The 15,685-nt window shown below is 44.2% G+C and overlaps 1 protein-coding gene across 1 annotated transcript in view; it reads left to right on the top strand.

Annotated features, from left to right (window-relative positions):
- The window catches only part of BACE2 (beta-site APP-cleaving enzyme 2), a 97,120-nt gene that overhangs the window by 60,997 nt on the left and 20,438 nt on the right, over nt 1–15,685 (top strand). The window contains exons 3-5 of the mRNA XM_019524498.1: nt 7,768–7,984; nt 10,669–10,797; nt 12,082–12,216. Coding sequence (XP_019380043.1) covers nt 7,768–7,984; nt 10,669–10,797; nt 12,082–12,216 — 481 coding nt within the window. The remainder of the gene's footprint in view (nt 1–7,767; nt 7,985–10,668; nt 10,798–12,081; nt 12,217–15,685) is intronic.

The raw sequence follows: 15,685 nt of genomic DNA, 5'->3' as shown, positions 1-15,685 counted from the left end.
AGGCCGCAGCTGGAGTACTGCGTCCAGTTCTGGGCGCCGCACTTCAAGAGGGACGTGAACAACATGGAGAGGGTCCAGAGGAGGGCCATTCGCATGATCAGGGGGCAGCGGGGCAGGCCCTACGAGGACAGGCTACAGGACTTGAACCTGTTCAGCCTCCGTAAGAGAAGGTTGAGGGGGGATCTAGAGGCCATTTACAAACTAGTCAGAGGGGACAAGCAGTCATTGGGGGAGTCCCTGTTCCCCTGAGCACTACTAGGAGTGACTAGAAATAACGGTCACAAGCTGGCAGAGGGTAGATTCAGATTAGACATCAGGAGGCACTGTTTCACTCTGAGGGTAGCTAGGATCTGGAACCAACTTCCAAGTGAAGTGGTGCTGGCTTCTACCCTGGGGGTCTTTAAGACAAGGCTAGACAGTCACCTTGTTGGGGTCATTTGACCCCAGTACTCTTTCCTGCCATGGCAGGGGGTCAGACTTGATGATCTGCTCAGGTCCCTTCTGACCCTACTAACTATGAAACTATAATCTAATGTGCAGTAGTGTCACAAAAAAGTTCATCTGTCCTAATGTGCTGTGGTGCCAATTTATGGCACGTTGCTAGTACCTGTCATTATAGATACTAAACTTAATGCGCCGTAATTATACCACATTAATGAACATGTAGAAACACCCAGTGAGTCTCATTTCCACCCCTGGATGTTGGTAGAATCCTATAATAAAGAATTAAATCAAGAGTTACATGGACAAATATTATCTTCTGAGGAAGAGTCAACATGGTTTTTGTAAAGGGAAGCCCTGTCTCACCAACCTGCTAGAGTTCTTTGAGGGTGTTAAGAAGCACGTGGGCAAGGGGAATCCAGCTGACGTAAAGCTTTCAACAAGCTCCCTCACCAAAGGCTTTAAAAAAGACGATGTTTCCACAAGACTGGAGGGAAGGTGCTTTCATGGACTGAGAGCTTGTTAAAAGATAGGAATCAAAGGGTAGGGCTGAGTGGTCACTAAAGGTGGAGGGCTAAGGGTGGATTCCATCAAAAATTGAATCCTGTAGGGATCTGTGCTGGGCCCAGTGACCTGGAAATGGGGGTGCATGGTGAAATCTCAAAATTTGCAGCTGATACTGAATTATTTCAGGTAGTCAAGTCCCAAACTGACAGGGAGGAGCTGCAGAAAGATCTTGCCAAGCTGAGTGGGCAAAAAATATGGCAGATGAACTTCAGTGTCAACAAGTTTAAGATAATGCACCTGGGAAAAATAAGCGCAGCTACACATACATAATGCTGGATTCTGAGCTACCTGTTACAACACAGGAAAGAAATCTTGGAATCATTAAACAAAGTTCTCCAAAAACATCAGCTTAATGTGCAGCTATGACCAAAAAAGCCAATTAAATGTTGGGCACTAGGAAGGAACTAGAAAACACCATTGTGCCATTATACAAATCTATGATGCACACCCACTTATTGAATATTGGGTGTAGTTCTGGTCTCCACATCTCAAAAAGGATGTAGTAGAATTAGAAAAAGTACAGAGAAGGGCAACCAAAATTGATTAGGAGCATGGAGGAGTTCTCCATTCTCTCAGGGAGAGATTTCCATATTTCTCTAACTGTGATCTGTTTAAACACACAGGACATGCATTAGAACATTGTACTAGTTGGATTGGCTTTTAAAGAGGTTTATGCTCTTTTGCATCTGTCAAATGGAAAATACCAAAATAGATTATAAAAACTAGGTATCTTCAGTTTGGAAGGGAGAAGGCTGAGGCGAGGATATGATCGAGGTTTAACAAATCATGAAGTTTATGGACCAGGTGAACAGGGAACTGTTGTTTACCAAGTCCCAGTTCCTAGAACTAGGTACACTCTGGGGTATTATGTGCAGAGAAATTCAAAATTATGGAAAATTAATTAGTTTTATTTTTATTTTTTTTTACAAATAACACTAAATACAACTCTGTTCGAAGCTTCGTTAGAAATATATGCAGGTATTATGTAGGTTTGGGGGTGGGATTTGTGGGAGGAGTGGGGGGTTGTAAAGGTGTGTGGATTTGAAGGGGTTGTGAAGAAGGGTAGGGGGTTGTGGGTATGGGAGTGTGGGGTTTGTGGATAGGTGTGGGAGTATATGGAGTTTGTGGCAGGTGTGCATACAGGAGTGTGTAGGGTTTGTGGGGCGGTGTAGGTAAGTGTGACATTTGTGGGTGTGCATGGGCCTCTGCCACATGCTTTTTCTCCCTTGGTGCACAGCCCCCACAACTGGCAGCTCAGCAGTAGCAGGTGGCAGGCCCTCAGGGCACTCATGGCTGCAGCAGGCAGAGCCCATGGTGGTGTATGGCTCTAGCTCAGTCCCAGGGATTGCACATGGAAGCAAGGCATGGAGCCAGCTCAGCCCAATGGCATGCGACTTCACATTTCCACGTGCAGTTCCTCATTAGAGTGCTAGAAGCCCCACGTGGAGGTACACAGCCTGCCCAGCCTGGCTCGATGGTGTGCAGAGCAGGAGCAATGCACCATTGGGCCAGACGGACTCTGTGCCTCCACATGGGGCTTCCAGAACTCCAGTGGGAAACATCATGTGAAAGCATGGAGTCGTGCACCATCAGGCTGGGCTGGCTCTGTGCCTCCACATGCGGCTTCCAGCTGGAGTGCTGAAAGCCCCACCTGGAGGCATGGAGCTGGCCAAGCCCACCCATGCCTACCCCTCCCTGCAGGCAGGAACTCCTCTGGCATCTCTAAAACAATAAAGGTGCATGCTAGAGAGGATAGTGGGTAGGGCAGGGATGGGGAACATCTGGCCGGTGGGCCAGATCCAGTTGGCTGGGGACTCCATTTCCCAGCCACCCCTGCCTACATGGCTTGTGCCAGTCTCCATGGAGACCCCAGCCTCAGCCACACCAGCAGTGCACATGGCAGAGCAGCACAGGGGGCTGCTCGGGAACCGCTGGGATCTTGCGGTAGGGCAGCTTGCTCCAGAGCCAGGGCAGAGCACTGATATGTAGCCTGCATGCTCCAGGCAGGAGCACACATGCAGGGGATCGTGACTGTGCCCCAGCTCCTTGCAGCAGTGACAGCCTGTCTGGAGCTGGGGCAGAGCCATGATTTCCTGCATGTGTGCCCCTACCTGGAGCGTGCAGGCTACAGATCACAGCTTTGGAGCAAGCTGTCCCCGTCCCACATTCTTGGCAGCTCTGGAGCAGCCCTCTGAGCTGCTCTGCTGTGTGCGCTGCTGGCGCGGCTGAGGTCTCCATAGAGATTGGCACAAGCCATGTTGGCAGGGGCGGCTGGGAAATGGAGTCCACAGCCAAGCAGCAGCCCAAAGGCTCCCATCCCTGGGGTAGGGGATAGATCATTCTAGGAATGTTCTCCCTCTAAGCATCCACTTCTGTCACTGTTGGAGACAGGTTACTGGGCTACAGCGACCCTTCTTATGTTTTTGTGAAATAATTGGGTCACTTACCTCATTTTCCTCCTTGGTAAACTAATAATGGCCATGCAGCCTTCCATAGTCTGTACTTGTAGGGTCCTTTCCTTACCCCTGTAGTTCTCATGTGCTGTCTCTTGGGGAGATGGAACCTTTTTCCATATTTCTCTGTGATCTGTTCGGGACTCTTGTTTAAACACTCATGCCATGCGTTAGAGCAATGTGTTAGCTGATTTGACTTTTAAAGAGGTTTTTGCTCTCTTGGATAAGTCAAATGGAAACTATGTTGATTCAGGTCAAGCATCAGAACAAGCATCAGAAATTTATTTATGTTCTGTACCATAATGCTGCTGCCACCAGGTTCTTGTATTAAGAGTTTTAATATTTTGGAAGTGACTCAGATTATCGCTGTTTGGGTGAAGAACAATACCTTACTCTTAAACAGCACTCTTCACCTTTCCAGCACTTTACAAAGGAAGCCTGGATAGTTATCCCCACTTGACATATGGGGAAAATGAGGTACAGAAAACTGAGAGGGGATTTCATAACAACTTTAAACTACCTGAAGGGGGTTCCAAAGAGGATGGAGCTAGACTGTTCTTGGTGGTGGCAGATGACAGAACAAGGGGCAATGGTCTCAAGTTGCAGCAAGCGGGGTTTAGATTAGAAATTAGGAAAAACTTTCTCACTAGGAGGGTGGTGAAGCACTGGAATGGGTTACCTAGAGAGGTGGGGGACTCTCTATCCTTGGAGGTTTTTAGGGCCCAGCTTGACAAAGCCCTTGCTGAAATGGTATAGTTGGGGATGGTCCTATTTTGAGCAGAGGATTGGACTTAATGACCTCCTGAGGTCCCTTCCAACACTCATTTTCTGTGGCTCTCTTCAGGTTCCTCACAGCAGACTGACATCAGCCAGAAATGAACCTATGATCTCTTGAATCCCAGTCCAGTGCTTCATTTGTAAAATAGCATATAAAATAAAGACCACATGCTTATGAACTCACATCTCTAATCTCAATTTACTCCTCTCCCCAGACAAGAAGTGAGAATGGCTTTAAAATCATGATATTTTAATTAAAAATAACTTGCTTGTCTGCCTTGTAGAGCTGCAAGTCTTAAACTGGTTCTCAGGGTTTTTCTTTCTCCCTAAAACTTTATATTGGGAGGCTCTTCTCCCCAGTCCTGTGAGATCATTTCAAGCTTGTAATTCATATTTAAATTAATGTATATGTAAGATCCATCTCACTGCCTACTTGAAGTAGAACCCAGTCACACCTCCAGAATTTGGGAAGTGATGATGTTTTGTTCTCCTTTTCTTTCTTTTCTTGTCTTTCTGACACAGAGTCATATGTTTTCTCCCTCCATGCTGTGACACACCATCTTGCATTTCCTTTCTCTTTGTTCCCAGTGTGGGGGCTGCTGTGGTTATGCAGAGAAGAACTGGGAGCCATCTATGCTATCTGAGAAGTTTTATGCTGTTTTCCACATAGCACATTTACTGCTTCTGAGCTGATATGTTTGATTCTTTGACTTGCTGTCTTGGGCAACAGAGAGTCCGGTCAACAAAAAAGTAATGCAACAAGAAAGGAGGCATGGGAGGTGACCAGCCTCCTCTTGCCTTTTGGAAGGATGGGTGATGGGGTCTGGAATCTACATGTTGAAAATATTAACAGCCATGTTGCTTTTACAGTGTCACCAGATTAATCATTTTTGTTCCTATCCCCCCTCCAATTTTTTCCAAAAAATGGTATTGGGTTATGAAGCTAGAAGTATCTGTCCTTGCAGGTTGGGTAGCTTTTTAAAGGAATGTGAGGTAAACTGTCCAACTGCGCTCTGACCTTGCAGTGTCACTCGTCTTGAGGGAGGAAACTGTGGTCAGGGCTTGGCCTTATTCTTCACCAACATCCCTGCAAATCTCAGAAAGCATTGCATTTTTATCAACTCCAGGGAAGGTCTGCCTGGTTTTGGATTTTTAACTTACAGGATTTTAGATCAAAGCCTAGAAGTAAGGTTTGCTTAAATAGAAACAGTAGGCAATAGATTGAGATCGGCATTGTTATATGGCTAAGCAGATTCTGTTTATCCACTGTGTGTATATAAGTGGTCTGTGCTATACCAAGCCTAAATTTAAATATGCCTGTGGGCCTAAAAGCAGGAGTTCAACAGAACTCAGACTTGGCTTTAACATGCATACATCACTGTATTTAAACTACACGTATACATCGTATATGTAAAAGTCAGTACTGTGAAATAATCTTAAAATCACAGATTTCAAATTTTCTTTGAAGATTTTTACTATAGAATAGTAGCCTTTTTAAAGATGTTTTGAAATAAACTTAGCCCTGTCATTTGTCACTTAAAAATTAAAATGCCAAATAATTGGACCAAAGATGAATGGTTTAAAAAAAAAAAACAAGTTTCATTGATTGACCTCATCTACTGAAAAAAATAGTTGTTTTAGAGTTTAAGTAATGGTTGTGATCAATATTAAAAAAGGACCTTCAAAGTAAAAAAGCAAAAAAACAAAACAAAAAAAAAAACCTTTGTGTTTGTTCTAATCCTTTTTCTTCTCCCTCCTTTCCCCTGACCCATCTTCTAAATATGGTTTAAATTTTTCGCTTTTAAAGAATAGATGTTGGCATGTGTTGGCTGAAAGCGAGACAGATACTCCAAATGTGATCTTCTGACACCTTTTTTCTCTCCTTCTTCATCCACTCAACATCTTTGGCTCTGATTTTGCTCTCACTGAAGTCAATGGCAGAACTCCCATAGATTTTGACTAAGTACAGACATTTCAGAAAGCCCAAGGCTGAACCGATTCAATCTTCACAGGTTGAAGTATAAGCTGCGTAGATTGAACAAATAAACAAGTGAACAGATATTCGCTTTTGATTCTTGAAATGCAGCTACATGCCTGCAGTGGCCCAAGCCAGAAGCTAGAGGGTACTAGAACACATCTCCCTGAGATGAGGGGAGTTGCAAAGGAGGTGCAAAGCATCCTGGGATACTGGAGGACTGTGAGTTAACTTGAATCTAGAGGGGAACTGAGACAAAAGTTCAATAAACTGAAGCCTGATACTGGTTTTGGCCATTTTGAAAGCAGTTGTGTGCATTCATTGTGTTACAGATCTGAACTGGTTTCCAATCACTTATACCAGTTTACGTGTAATTTCTATCCATAGTCTAACGGTGTAGCCTGTAAAGCCTTTGATTCTTAACCAGAGTACCATGGCACCCTGGGGTGCCATAAGATCTTTTTCAGGGTGCCAGTAGCTGCTGAGCAACTGTTAGGTATGCAAACAACTACATATGATTCACAAAATAAAACTAAAGATTTCAAATAGGAATCTAGTGTCAGAACATTTTGACCTGTTGCAGTCTTTCTGAGTTCTTTGCAATAGAAGAATTGTTATATTATTTTTCTGTAGTCAGGAAACAAGTGAAAGCCAGGAGCTGATATTTTTGGAGGGGTGCCTTGATTCGAAAAATGGTTGAGAACCATTGGTTGCTAAGCCCTTAATGTTCAGAAAGCTGCACCTAGCCTTTCTGAAGGAAGTCAGACTATACAAACCTTGTTTTGGCAAACCTATTAATCTTCAAACTCTCACTGAAATTAAATGAAAAAGATTTTCCCACCTCACCACCCCTGCCCCCATGTCCTTGTCAACAAAGCCAGGCATGGGTTTGCCTCTTCCTAAATTGTTTTACTCTGCTTTTTCTCTTTACCCCCCTGGCTTATCACAGCTCTTCATTCCTTTACTATTGTCCCCAGTGTACAAAATGTTTTTCTTCTTTCTCTTTCCTCCCCCCATTATTGGTACCTTGCTGTTAAATCTGCCTGCTTCCTTTTAATATGCAGTTCTGATTGTTTGTAATGCATGTAATGTATGTTTCATTGCTGTGCAACTAGGAACAATGTTCCAGTTAACCCAAAATGGAATTTTAATCATGTTAATAGAGTTTGTCTAGACCTGCTCGGGTAGCTAGGCACTTCAGTTTTTACATCTCACTGCAGATCTTTTTTGGTTACTTTCTAAAGCTTAATACACTCAATTTACAGTGAAAGTTTTTATTTTTATTGTGATAGCAAGCAGATCAGAATTGGGCTCCTGCTATGCTGAATGATCATATAATCACAGACTTTAAAAGTCTCATGCCCCGGTGAGTTTAGTTATTGAATAGTTTTCAGAACCAAGCTATGGGGTGGGGGGGGTTCTTCCTTATCTGCTGTCTCAGATGTGCATGGTCTTTCTGTTTGTCTGTCCCTCTTATTTTAAAGCACATGTGACTTCCTTGGCAAAAGCCACGTTTTAATGAGCAGGGCATTAAAACAATCTTTCCTTTTATAGGTCAAGTACATATACATCTCAAGGCATTGATGTTACTGTTAAGTATACTCAAGGAAGCTGGACAGGAGTGCTTGGCAAAGATTTTGTTACTATTCCAAAGGGAATCAATGGCTCTTATCTTATCAACATTGCTACCATTCTTGAATCAGAAAATTTCTTTCTACCAGGAGTGAAATGGCATGGAATTCTTGGACTTGCCTATGATGTCTTAGCTAAGGTAAGTCTTCTTATGACTTGGAACAAATCAAAATATTAGACGGAGAAGGCAAATGCCTTCTAATGGCTTCAGTCACACCCTGTCAACCTTTATCAATTCTTTATACCTCCCGAATAGTAGACTTTTCAAATAGGTCTGACAAAGCTCAGCAGGGCTAAGTTGGTTGCTCCCTCCAAAGTTCCATGTGAAGATTTAAATTTTTCTGATGCTGGATGATCCAAATATTGCTCCTCTGGAATGAGTTAGCTTCTTCCAGAGCTTGTGATGAATGGAGGAAGTTAGTTTTGAAGATCTTGCAGCAGCACCTGGCCGTATTCAAGCCTCCTAATACATGTAAGATCATGAGGCTTGCTAGTAGTTGATACACTTGCTAAGTAAAGCCCTGTGGGTGTGTCTACACAAGATGCTTTACTGTGCAGTAGACTAATCTACTGTGCAGTAAATGGCACATACATGTAGATGGCAATGTTTTACTGTGCAGTAGACTAATCTACTGTGCAGTAAATGGCACATACATGTAGATGGCAATGTTTTACTGTGCAGTAGACTAGTCTACTGCACAGTAAAACATTGCCATCTACATGTATGTGCCATTTACTGCACAGTAGATTAGTCTACTGCGCAGTTAGCTAGTGCCTGTAAAAATACAGGCACTGGGTTAACCGCATAGTAGTTACTGCGTAGTACCACTCATGTAAATGCTGACTAGGAGCAAATTTGATCCTGGTTGGCCACAAGGGACAGGGGAGCTCTCTGTCCCTCGTCCTGGTGCTTCTCAGCAGCCAGCTCCCCACAAGGAGCTGGGAGCCAATCAGTGTTAGGACAGGGTTGCTCTCTGCCTGTTCCCCCCAGCCCTGCCCCCATCCCAGCTCTGCAGGGCTTCTGGCTCCCCACAGGAGCCAGGAGCTGAGCAGCACTGGGACTGGGGAACTCTCTGCTTCCTAGCTTAGCTGGGGGGCTTGCTAGCACCTGTCCTGCTTGTGGGGCACCTGCCAGTGAGCCAATCCCCACCCAGTAGGGGACTAGCCAGGACCTGTCGTACTCATGGGGTGGCTCCCAGTGAGCCCCCTGTTGGGCAGGGAAGCTCTGATGGTCATGGAGCTCACTTGCAGCTATGTATCCCCACATGCATGGTGCCAAGAGATCTCTGGCGACTGCAGCAGCAGCCATCTCCCAACCCTGTGTACATTAGGCCCCATCCCAGTGTGCACAGGAACAGGAGACAGCTGCCACTGCATCTGGCAGAGCTTTCCAGGCCCCAATCGCATTGGGACTGGCCCCTGTACCCCCTGCTGGCCCCTGAGAGAGCACCCCAGGGAAGCCTGGAGCTCCCCCTGGCTGCTACAAAGGACAGAGCAGGGCAGGAGCAGCCCTGTACTGGGCTGTTCCCGTTGGGAGCAGATTTGCTTCCAACAGGGTGCACATATAGACGGACTCCCAAGGAAGGCTTATGGCACAGTATTTTACTGTGCGTTAAGCCTGTACTGCATTAATAGCGCATATAAATGAGGCCTGTGTTGCCTGTTTAAAGTATACAATCTCCATTCATCAAGTGAAGTTGAGGCTGAGAGCACATATTGGGTAACTTCAAAGATAACATCCTTTGCAAAAATGCTGTCACTAAAAATGTTTATAACCTGCCCTCATCCCTACTGTTACAGAGCCAAGAAGTTTACAGATAAAGTGAATATACAACAATAATCCCAGTGTGAAAATTCAATTAGAACTCTCACATTTACCTTAATTCTGCTGTCATGATTCCCTGACAAATCCAAGGACTCAAACTTATCAACCTACAATGAACAATTTTATTCTTTGTCTAGAACTAGAATGCTTTACTCCAAATTGTACAAAGGCTGTGTCAGCTTCAGCCTGTCTGCTGTTGTGTGCTGTCAGTTTAGGAGAAGGGGGAAAAGAGCTATTTTCAAATTTTGGATTAGGCAAATGGCATGTTGAAGGTAATTCATTGCCTCTCCTTATCAATGTCTCACTGCTGTAAGATTCTCAGGACGCTGAGCACCTCCCAGGGTAAAGCCCTTTTATTCTGTGTGCCAAGCAAATATTGACATGTCATGAAATGCAAAGTTGAAGCCTCTTGATATAGGCTGAACAGGTTTTTTATCATGAAATTGTGATGCTTTTACAACCAGAACAAAGGCTAGCATGGGGGCAAATGCATCTAGCTTCTATTGGCAAACCAGTTGTTTGCCAATAATGAATCGGATTTAAGTGCATTTTGATATACCACCCCATCACAAAAAGAAGGGCGAGATGTGCACTACAAAATTGTTACATATAAATTACATTTATAATCCAAAATGCCTGATCTTTCAGGTCAAAAATGCTGCCATTTAGTGTTGGACAGATGGCAGGGAAAACGGTTTCTTGATTCTTTCAGAATCCCACAAAGAAATACATGCCCAAAACTTCCACAGAAACCAGGCTTGTAGCAGTGAAGCTTGTAGGCTTTATTGTTTGGGGGTGAGAGGGGTGGATCTTTTTTTTTCTGGATCTATGTAGTAATCCACCAGCGTTACTGCGCAGTAACAGCTGCACAGTAGTGTCTCATGTAGGTGTACCCACTAGCTAGCAAATTCATTTTAGCCATCCTTGTTTCTATAAAACTGATCCTTTTATGTGAATACCTCCTCACTTTTTTTTTTTCTTTCCCCAACATACTCTAGCCTTCAAGGTCTGTGGAGACGTTCTTTGATTCCCTTGTGAGGGTGGCAAAGATCCCCAACATTTTCTCCCTGCAGATGTGTGGAGCTGGATTGCCTGTTTCTGGAAGTGGTACCAACGGAGGTAGTCTTGTGGGTATCTGTCAGTCTGAAAGGGAAAATACTCCTTAATCTCTCACTCCCTTTCCATTACTGCCCTATTCTTTCCAAAATTAACTATTAAACATGTGAAGTCTGTTTTAATTCTGCGCATCTAACTAATTTTAAATATCTTTTTAAAGTGCCTCTTTATTCTTTCCAGCCATTTTCCATTTGTACTGAAATATACTTAAGCAATTTTTTTAACAATATTCTTCATTTTAAAGATTTTTTAATGTTTTTTTTTTTTTTTTTTAAAGCACAATCAAGTATGTGGTGGTGTTGCTTTCTACATAATGTGTTAGAGTTTGATTATGCTGCCCCTCTGCTGTTCATGGCAAAAGGTTCCATTCAATGCAGATCTGGGTCAAATTAATAGGAATGTTTGTGATCAGATAATACTGGATGTAACTTCCAGATTCTGCCAACTTTGCTGCTTTCAGAATTTTTCCATGGTTAATATTGGCTAAGGAGAAGGCAATAGACATTTATTTAACCTATGATACATACCAAATTCTGATCCCATTGTAATCTGAAGGAGTCTTGCCTCCAGTTTCAGCAGGACCAAGAACTGGCCCTGAAGTTTTGTTTACAATGGAATTATTCTGGTCTAAGTATTCCAGATTCATTCATCTTACCTTTTAAATCTTAATTTCCTAAGGAAAAAAAAATCTAATTGAGAATGGATACAACAAAAATAAATTCAGAGGTGGGAAGGTCTAATATAGTTGCAATGAATGTAAATATAAATGCTACCGGGAACTAAAATGGACAGCACTGTTATCATATTTCTTATGCACCCAAAACAGAATTGTTTTTAGGCTATATTAATCTTGGGTGAACTTGCTAAGTGAATCTTTAATATGAAGGCTTGCTTCTCTTTCCCATTTATATGCATTGCTTAGGTTCAGTGTTGGTTCTACCAGACCATTCTAATTTTAATTGGGGAAGGGAACGCCAATAAGAAAATTGATTTAAAGTCACAGGTGGTGTGGGTGCTTAGGACGTCTTTGAATCAAACCTGAAACAGGAATGTTACTATTACTGAAGCAAAAGTGAGTTGGCATCTAGATCTTTTAAATATTAACAAAATATGGCCTTTGTAGATGAATGCAACTTTTCTGTTATCAGCAGAATCTGTACAGATGAAGCTAAATTAAAAATATGTTACCTGTATAAACTGTTTGTAAATCTTGTTTTGCTTTCTGTATTTTTAGGGGAAAAAACAAACCTATGTTTTAAGAGATTTAAAATTTGTAACTCTCCCTTTTTTTCTAGGTGATGGGTGGAATTGAACCAAGTCTGTACAAGGGTGATATTTGGTACACACCTATTAAGGAAGAATGGTATTACCAGGTTGAAATTCTCAAACTGGAGGTTGAAGGCCAGAACCTTGACCTGGACTGCAGAGAGGTATCTGCAGTTAAAATAATTGTCTCTCTACAGGGGAGGAGGAGACATCGCACTAGTCAGTCAAAATGCTGGAGTTTAGAAGTATGCTAGTCCTCTTTATAAGAAACTTGTTTAACTGCATTTGAAAACAAATTAAACAACACACTGAAAACCATGCTTAAAAGGAAATAGTTCAAAATACTACTCTGAAAATGGCTACTTGTGTTAGTTTTGCTGCATGCTTTTTGCCAAATAAAAAAAAAAATAACCATTTTAGTTTTATCAGCGAAGCTTATCACTTCTGTAATTATTGTCACTACTGGCTTGTTTTTTTTCCCCCCTGTCCATTGGATAATGGCCCTGGTGTGTTAATCATCCTGCAGAAGACATAATTCCTGCTGTGATAGAGACTGCTAGTTAAAGATGAGTCTAAGACCTATAGGGGAAGGGAAAGGTAATTATATGGTTAGCTAGCTAGATTATCTTTTTTTAATTTGCAGATACATAATTATTATTTTCAGGGGATGAATTATGTGATTAGCACTCGCTTTGTTGTTAGAAAGGGAGTATTTGTTTTGGAAAAGTTATTCACAAGTGATTATTTCTTTCCTCTCTGGAAATAATCTTCTCCTTTGGTTAAATACTGGGAAATTGTCCGCATCATAGTGCAGTTATGTTCTTGATCCTGCTAGCTGTGGGTTGGAGAAAAGAGAAACACTGAGCTGTCTGTATAGCTGCTGCGCATGGGAAACTGTTAAGTATTAATCAGTAAGATTAAGAATAGAAGGGTAGTTATGGAACACTAAAAGTATACTGTACATGGAGTACAAAATATTGAGCAGCTAAGGTTCTGCATGGTCATGGTGTCTCAGTTTTCGTATACTTTCACATGCGTTTTTGTCAGTGGATAACATGTTTGCTATGTTATTTCCAAATGTATTTCTTGAGAGCCCAGCACTGGCAAGTAAGAGCAATTTAAAAGATTTCTTTTTTTTAAATGGCTGCTGTTTGCTGATGTGTAATGTGTGCTATGGCCTTAACCTCTGATCATTTTCCCTCCGCTCTGCATAAGTATTTTTTTTATGGTCTGCAGCATCTGTGGGACATCCTAGGTAGGATAACCATATGTCCCAGTTTGGCTGAGACAGTCCCGGATTTCAGAGGCTGGTCCTAGCCAGCTGGTGAAAATTAAAATGGGGTGGAGCAGGGAACCAGAGCAGCATGAGCTATGAAATAGGAAGCCCTAGCAGACAGCAAAGTTGCCCTAAAATAGGTTAGCTTGACTAGTGGAATGACCATTAAAAGGGAAAACAATTGTTAACACTTGTGAAGTGAAGAACAGTGGGTCATTAATGGGCTATTGATTCCTTTGGCTGCCTGACTAGTAATACCAGAGCTGTACTTTGCCACCCTGCCCCCACCACCTTTTTTGTGCAGCAGCACTCCTAACTTAAGAGGTAAGTGTCCTGAATTTCACATTGTCCCACATGGTCACCCTAATCCTAGGGAGTACCATAGTGAAGAACAGCATAGCAGGCCTGCTCCCTTTGTGCTCCACCCCAAAATGCCTGAAGCGTGGCACTGGGCACACATCATTAAGCACAGCTTAGACAGCATGCCCTGATGCATCTGTTTCAGAGTTTAGTGTGTATAGAGCAAGCATGCCATACATTCCTGCAGTGCCCCCTGGCTCAGGTCAGAGATGGCATGGGCTGAGCATGGTGAGTGGATTGGGTGGGTGATAGGCTCTCTGCCTTTCTTTCAGTGGTGCTCAGCAACTTGCAAGATCCAGGTCTACCAAAAGAAACTTAGCATAACTCTCAGTCACTCTTGTTCTAACAAGCTTATGTTCCATCAGAGGTGAAATGGAGCAGCTTTGCACCCTGGGTAGCAACAGTACACAGCGCAGTGGCGGCTGCAGCACTACTGGCTGTGGTGGTTTGGCCAGCCCCCAGCTTCAGTGGCAGGGATTTTTCTGGACATGAAGGCACATATGCACATACAGCAGCACCTGAGCTCCTGTCTCAGTCTCCCCCTGCCCTCCAGTTATGCTACTGCATTCCTTGCAACTGATAATAATTTAAAGCTAAAGCTTTCCAATTGTGTTGCTGCTACTGGTCTGGTGCAGCTTGGCCTCTTGCTTCCTTCCCTAACAAGGTTCTATAGTTTCCTTTATTGTGCCTTAAACACACAACTGTCAAGTTCATTCTACTCTTGTTGGCTGACATTACAGAAAAGGTAATTATAATGTGGCAGTGATGGGTGATTGTATTATGAGTGGCTGTGGTCATCAAAACGCATTGTGAAAAGACATGTCTTTTAAAATTTGTTCATCTACTGTTTGAAGATTTTTTTTTTTATAGTGAAGAGAAATGTACCCTGTTGCAGGGTGGGAGCAGATGCTGGCCGGTTCGGGATGATGTGCACGCCCCACCATACCCACAAACCCTCCCCCGCAAACTCCACAACCACACCCTCCCCCACACACAATCAGACACCTCACAAACACTGAACCCACCCATACCCCCAAACTCATACCTGTGTGCCTCTGGGGGGGAGCCCCACTTACTAGGGGTGCACCAATAGAGATTTGGGGGCTGATACTGCTAGCTAGTTTTTAAGAATGCATATTGCCCTGTACCAATCTGATTTCTGTTACAGCTCTGTGCGCCCCGGGAGGGCATGGGGGGGGGTGCCCCTGGAACTGCATAGGGTGGGGCAGGCTGCAGCTGCGGGCTGAAGCCAGGGCTGTACCGGGCTTTCCTCAGCAGGGGCTGGGCTACGGGTGGGGGCTATCGAAGGGGCTGCAGCCACCCCAGACTTCGCTGTAGCCTTGCTCCCAGCTCTGCTACGTGAGTGGTGCAGCCCCAGCTCAGTGCTTTGCCTCCATCCATGCGCTGGGAAGAGCTGGGGCTGCACTAGGCATGCAGCGGTGCTGGGAGCAGGACTACAATGAAATTTCGGGTGGCTGCAGCCTCCTCTGTAGCCCCCACCACAAGCCCAGCCCCCACTGAGAAAAGCCCAGCACAGCTGCAGCCTGCCCTGCCCTGCCCCACCCTGTGCAGATCCAGGGGCACACCTGCCCCACCGTGCCCTCCTGAGGTGCAAGCAATGGCAGGATCTGCCCCCCCTCCCCAACGAGCCATGACTCAGTCCCACACCCCACCTCACCCCGGCTGGACCACACCTGCCCCTTCCCCCTCCTTTACCACAGGGGCCACTGATCTGCCCCCAACCCCACGCCCCTTCTCTTCCTCCTTCCCTTCCACCACAATGAACTTACATGCAGTTCTCCACACTGCCAGCTGTGCTTCTTGCTGCCTGAGTGCCACAGTGTGGCTGCATGCACACAAGCATTTATCTCACCCTAAATGTACATGCATCCACACACACACACCCCCAGGCACCCTCCCCCTCTGCACACCCCACAGCCACCCACATCCACATATACCCCCACACCCTACATACACACACATTCACAGCTCCCCAC

The sequence above is a fragment of the Gavialis gangeticus genome, unplaced genomic scaffold, assembly GCF_001723915.1.
Source record: "Gavialis gangeticus isolate Ggan-Ray unplaced genomic scaffold, GavGan_comp1, whole genome shotgun sequence".
NCBI classification, from domain to species: Eukaryota; Metazoa; Chordata; order Crocodylia; family Gavialidae; genus Gavialis; species Gavialis gangeticus.
This window is presented reverse-complemented; position numbering and strand designations above follow the sequence as displayed.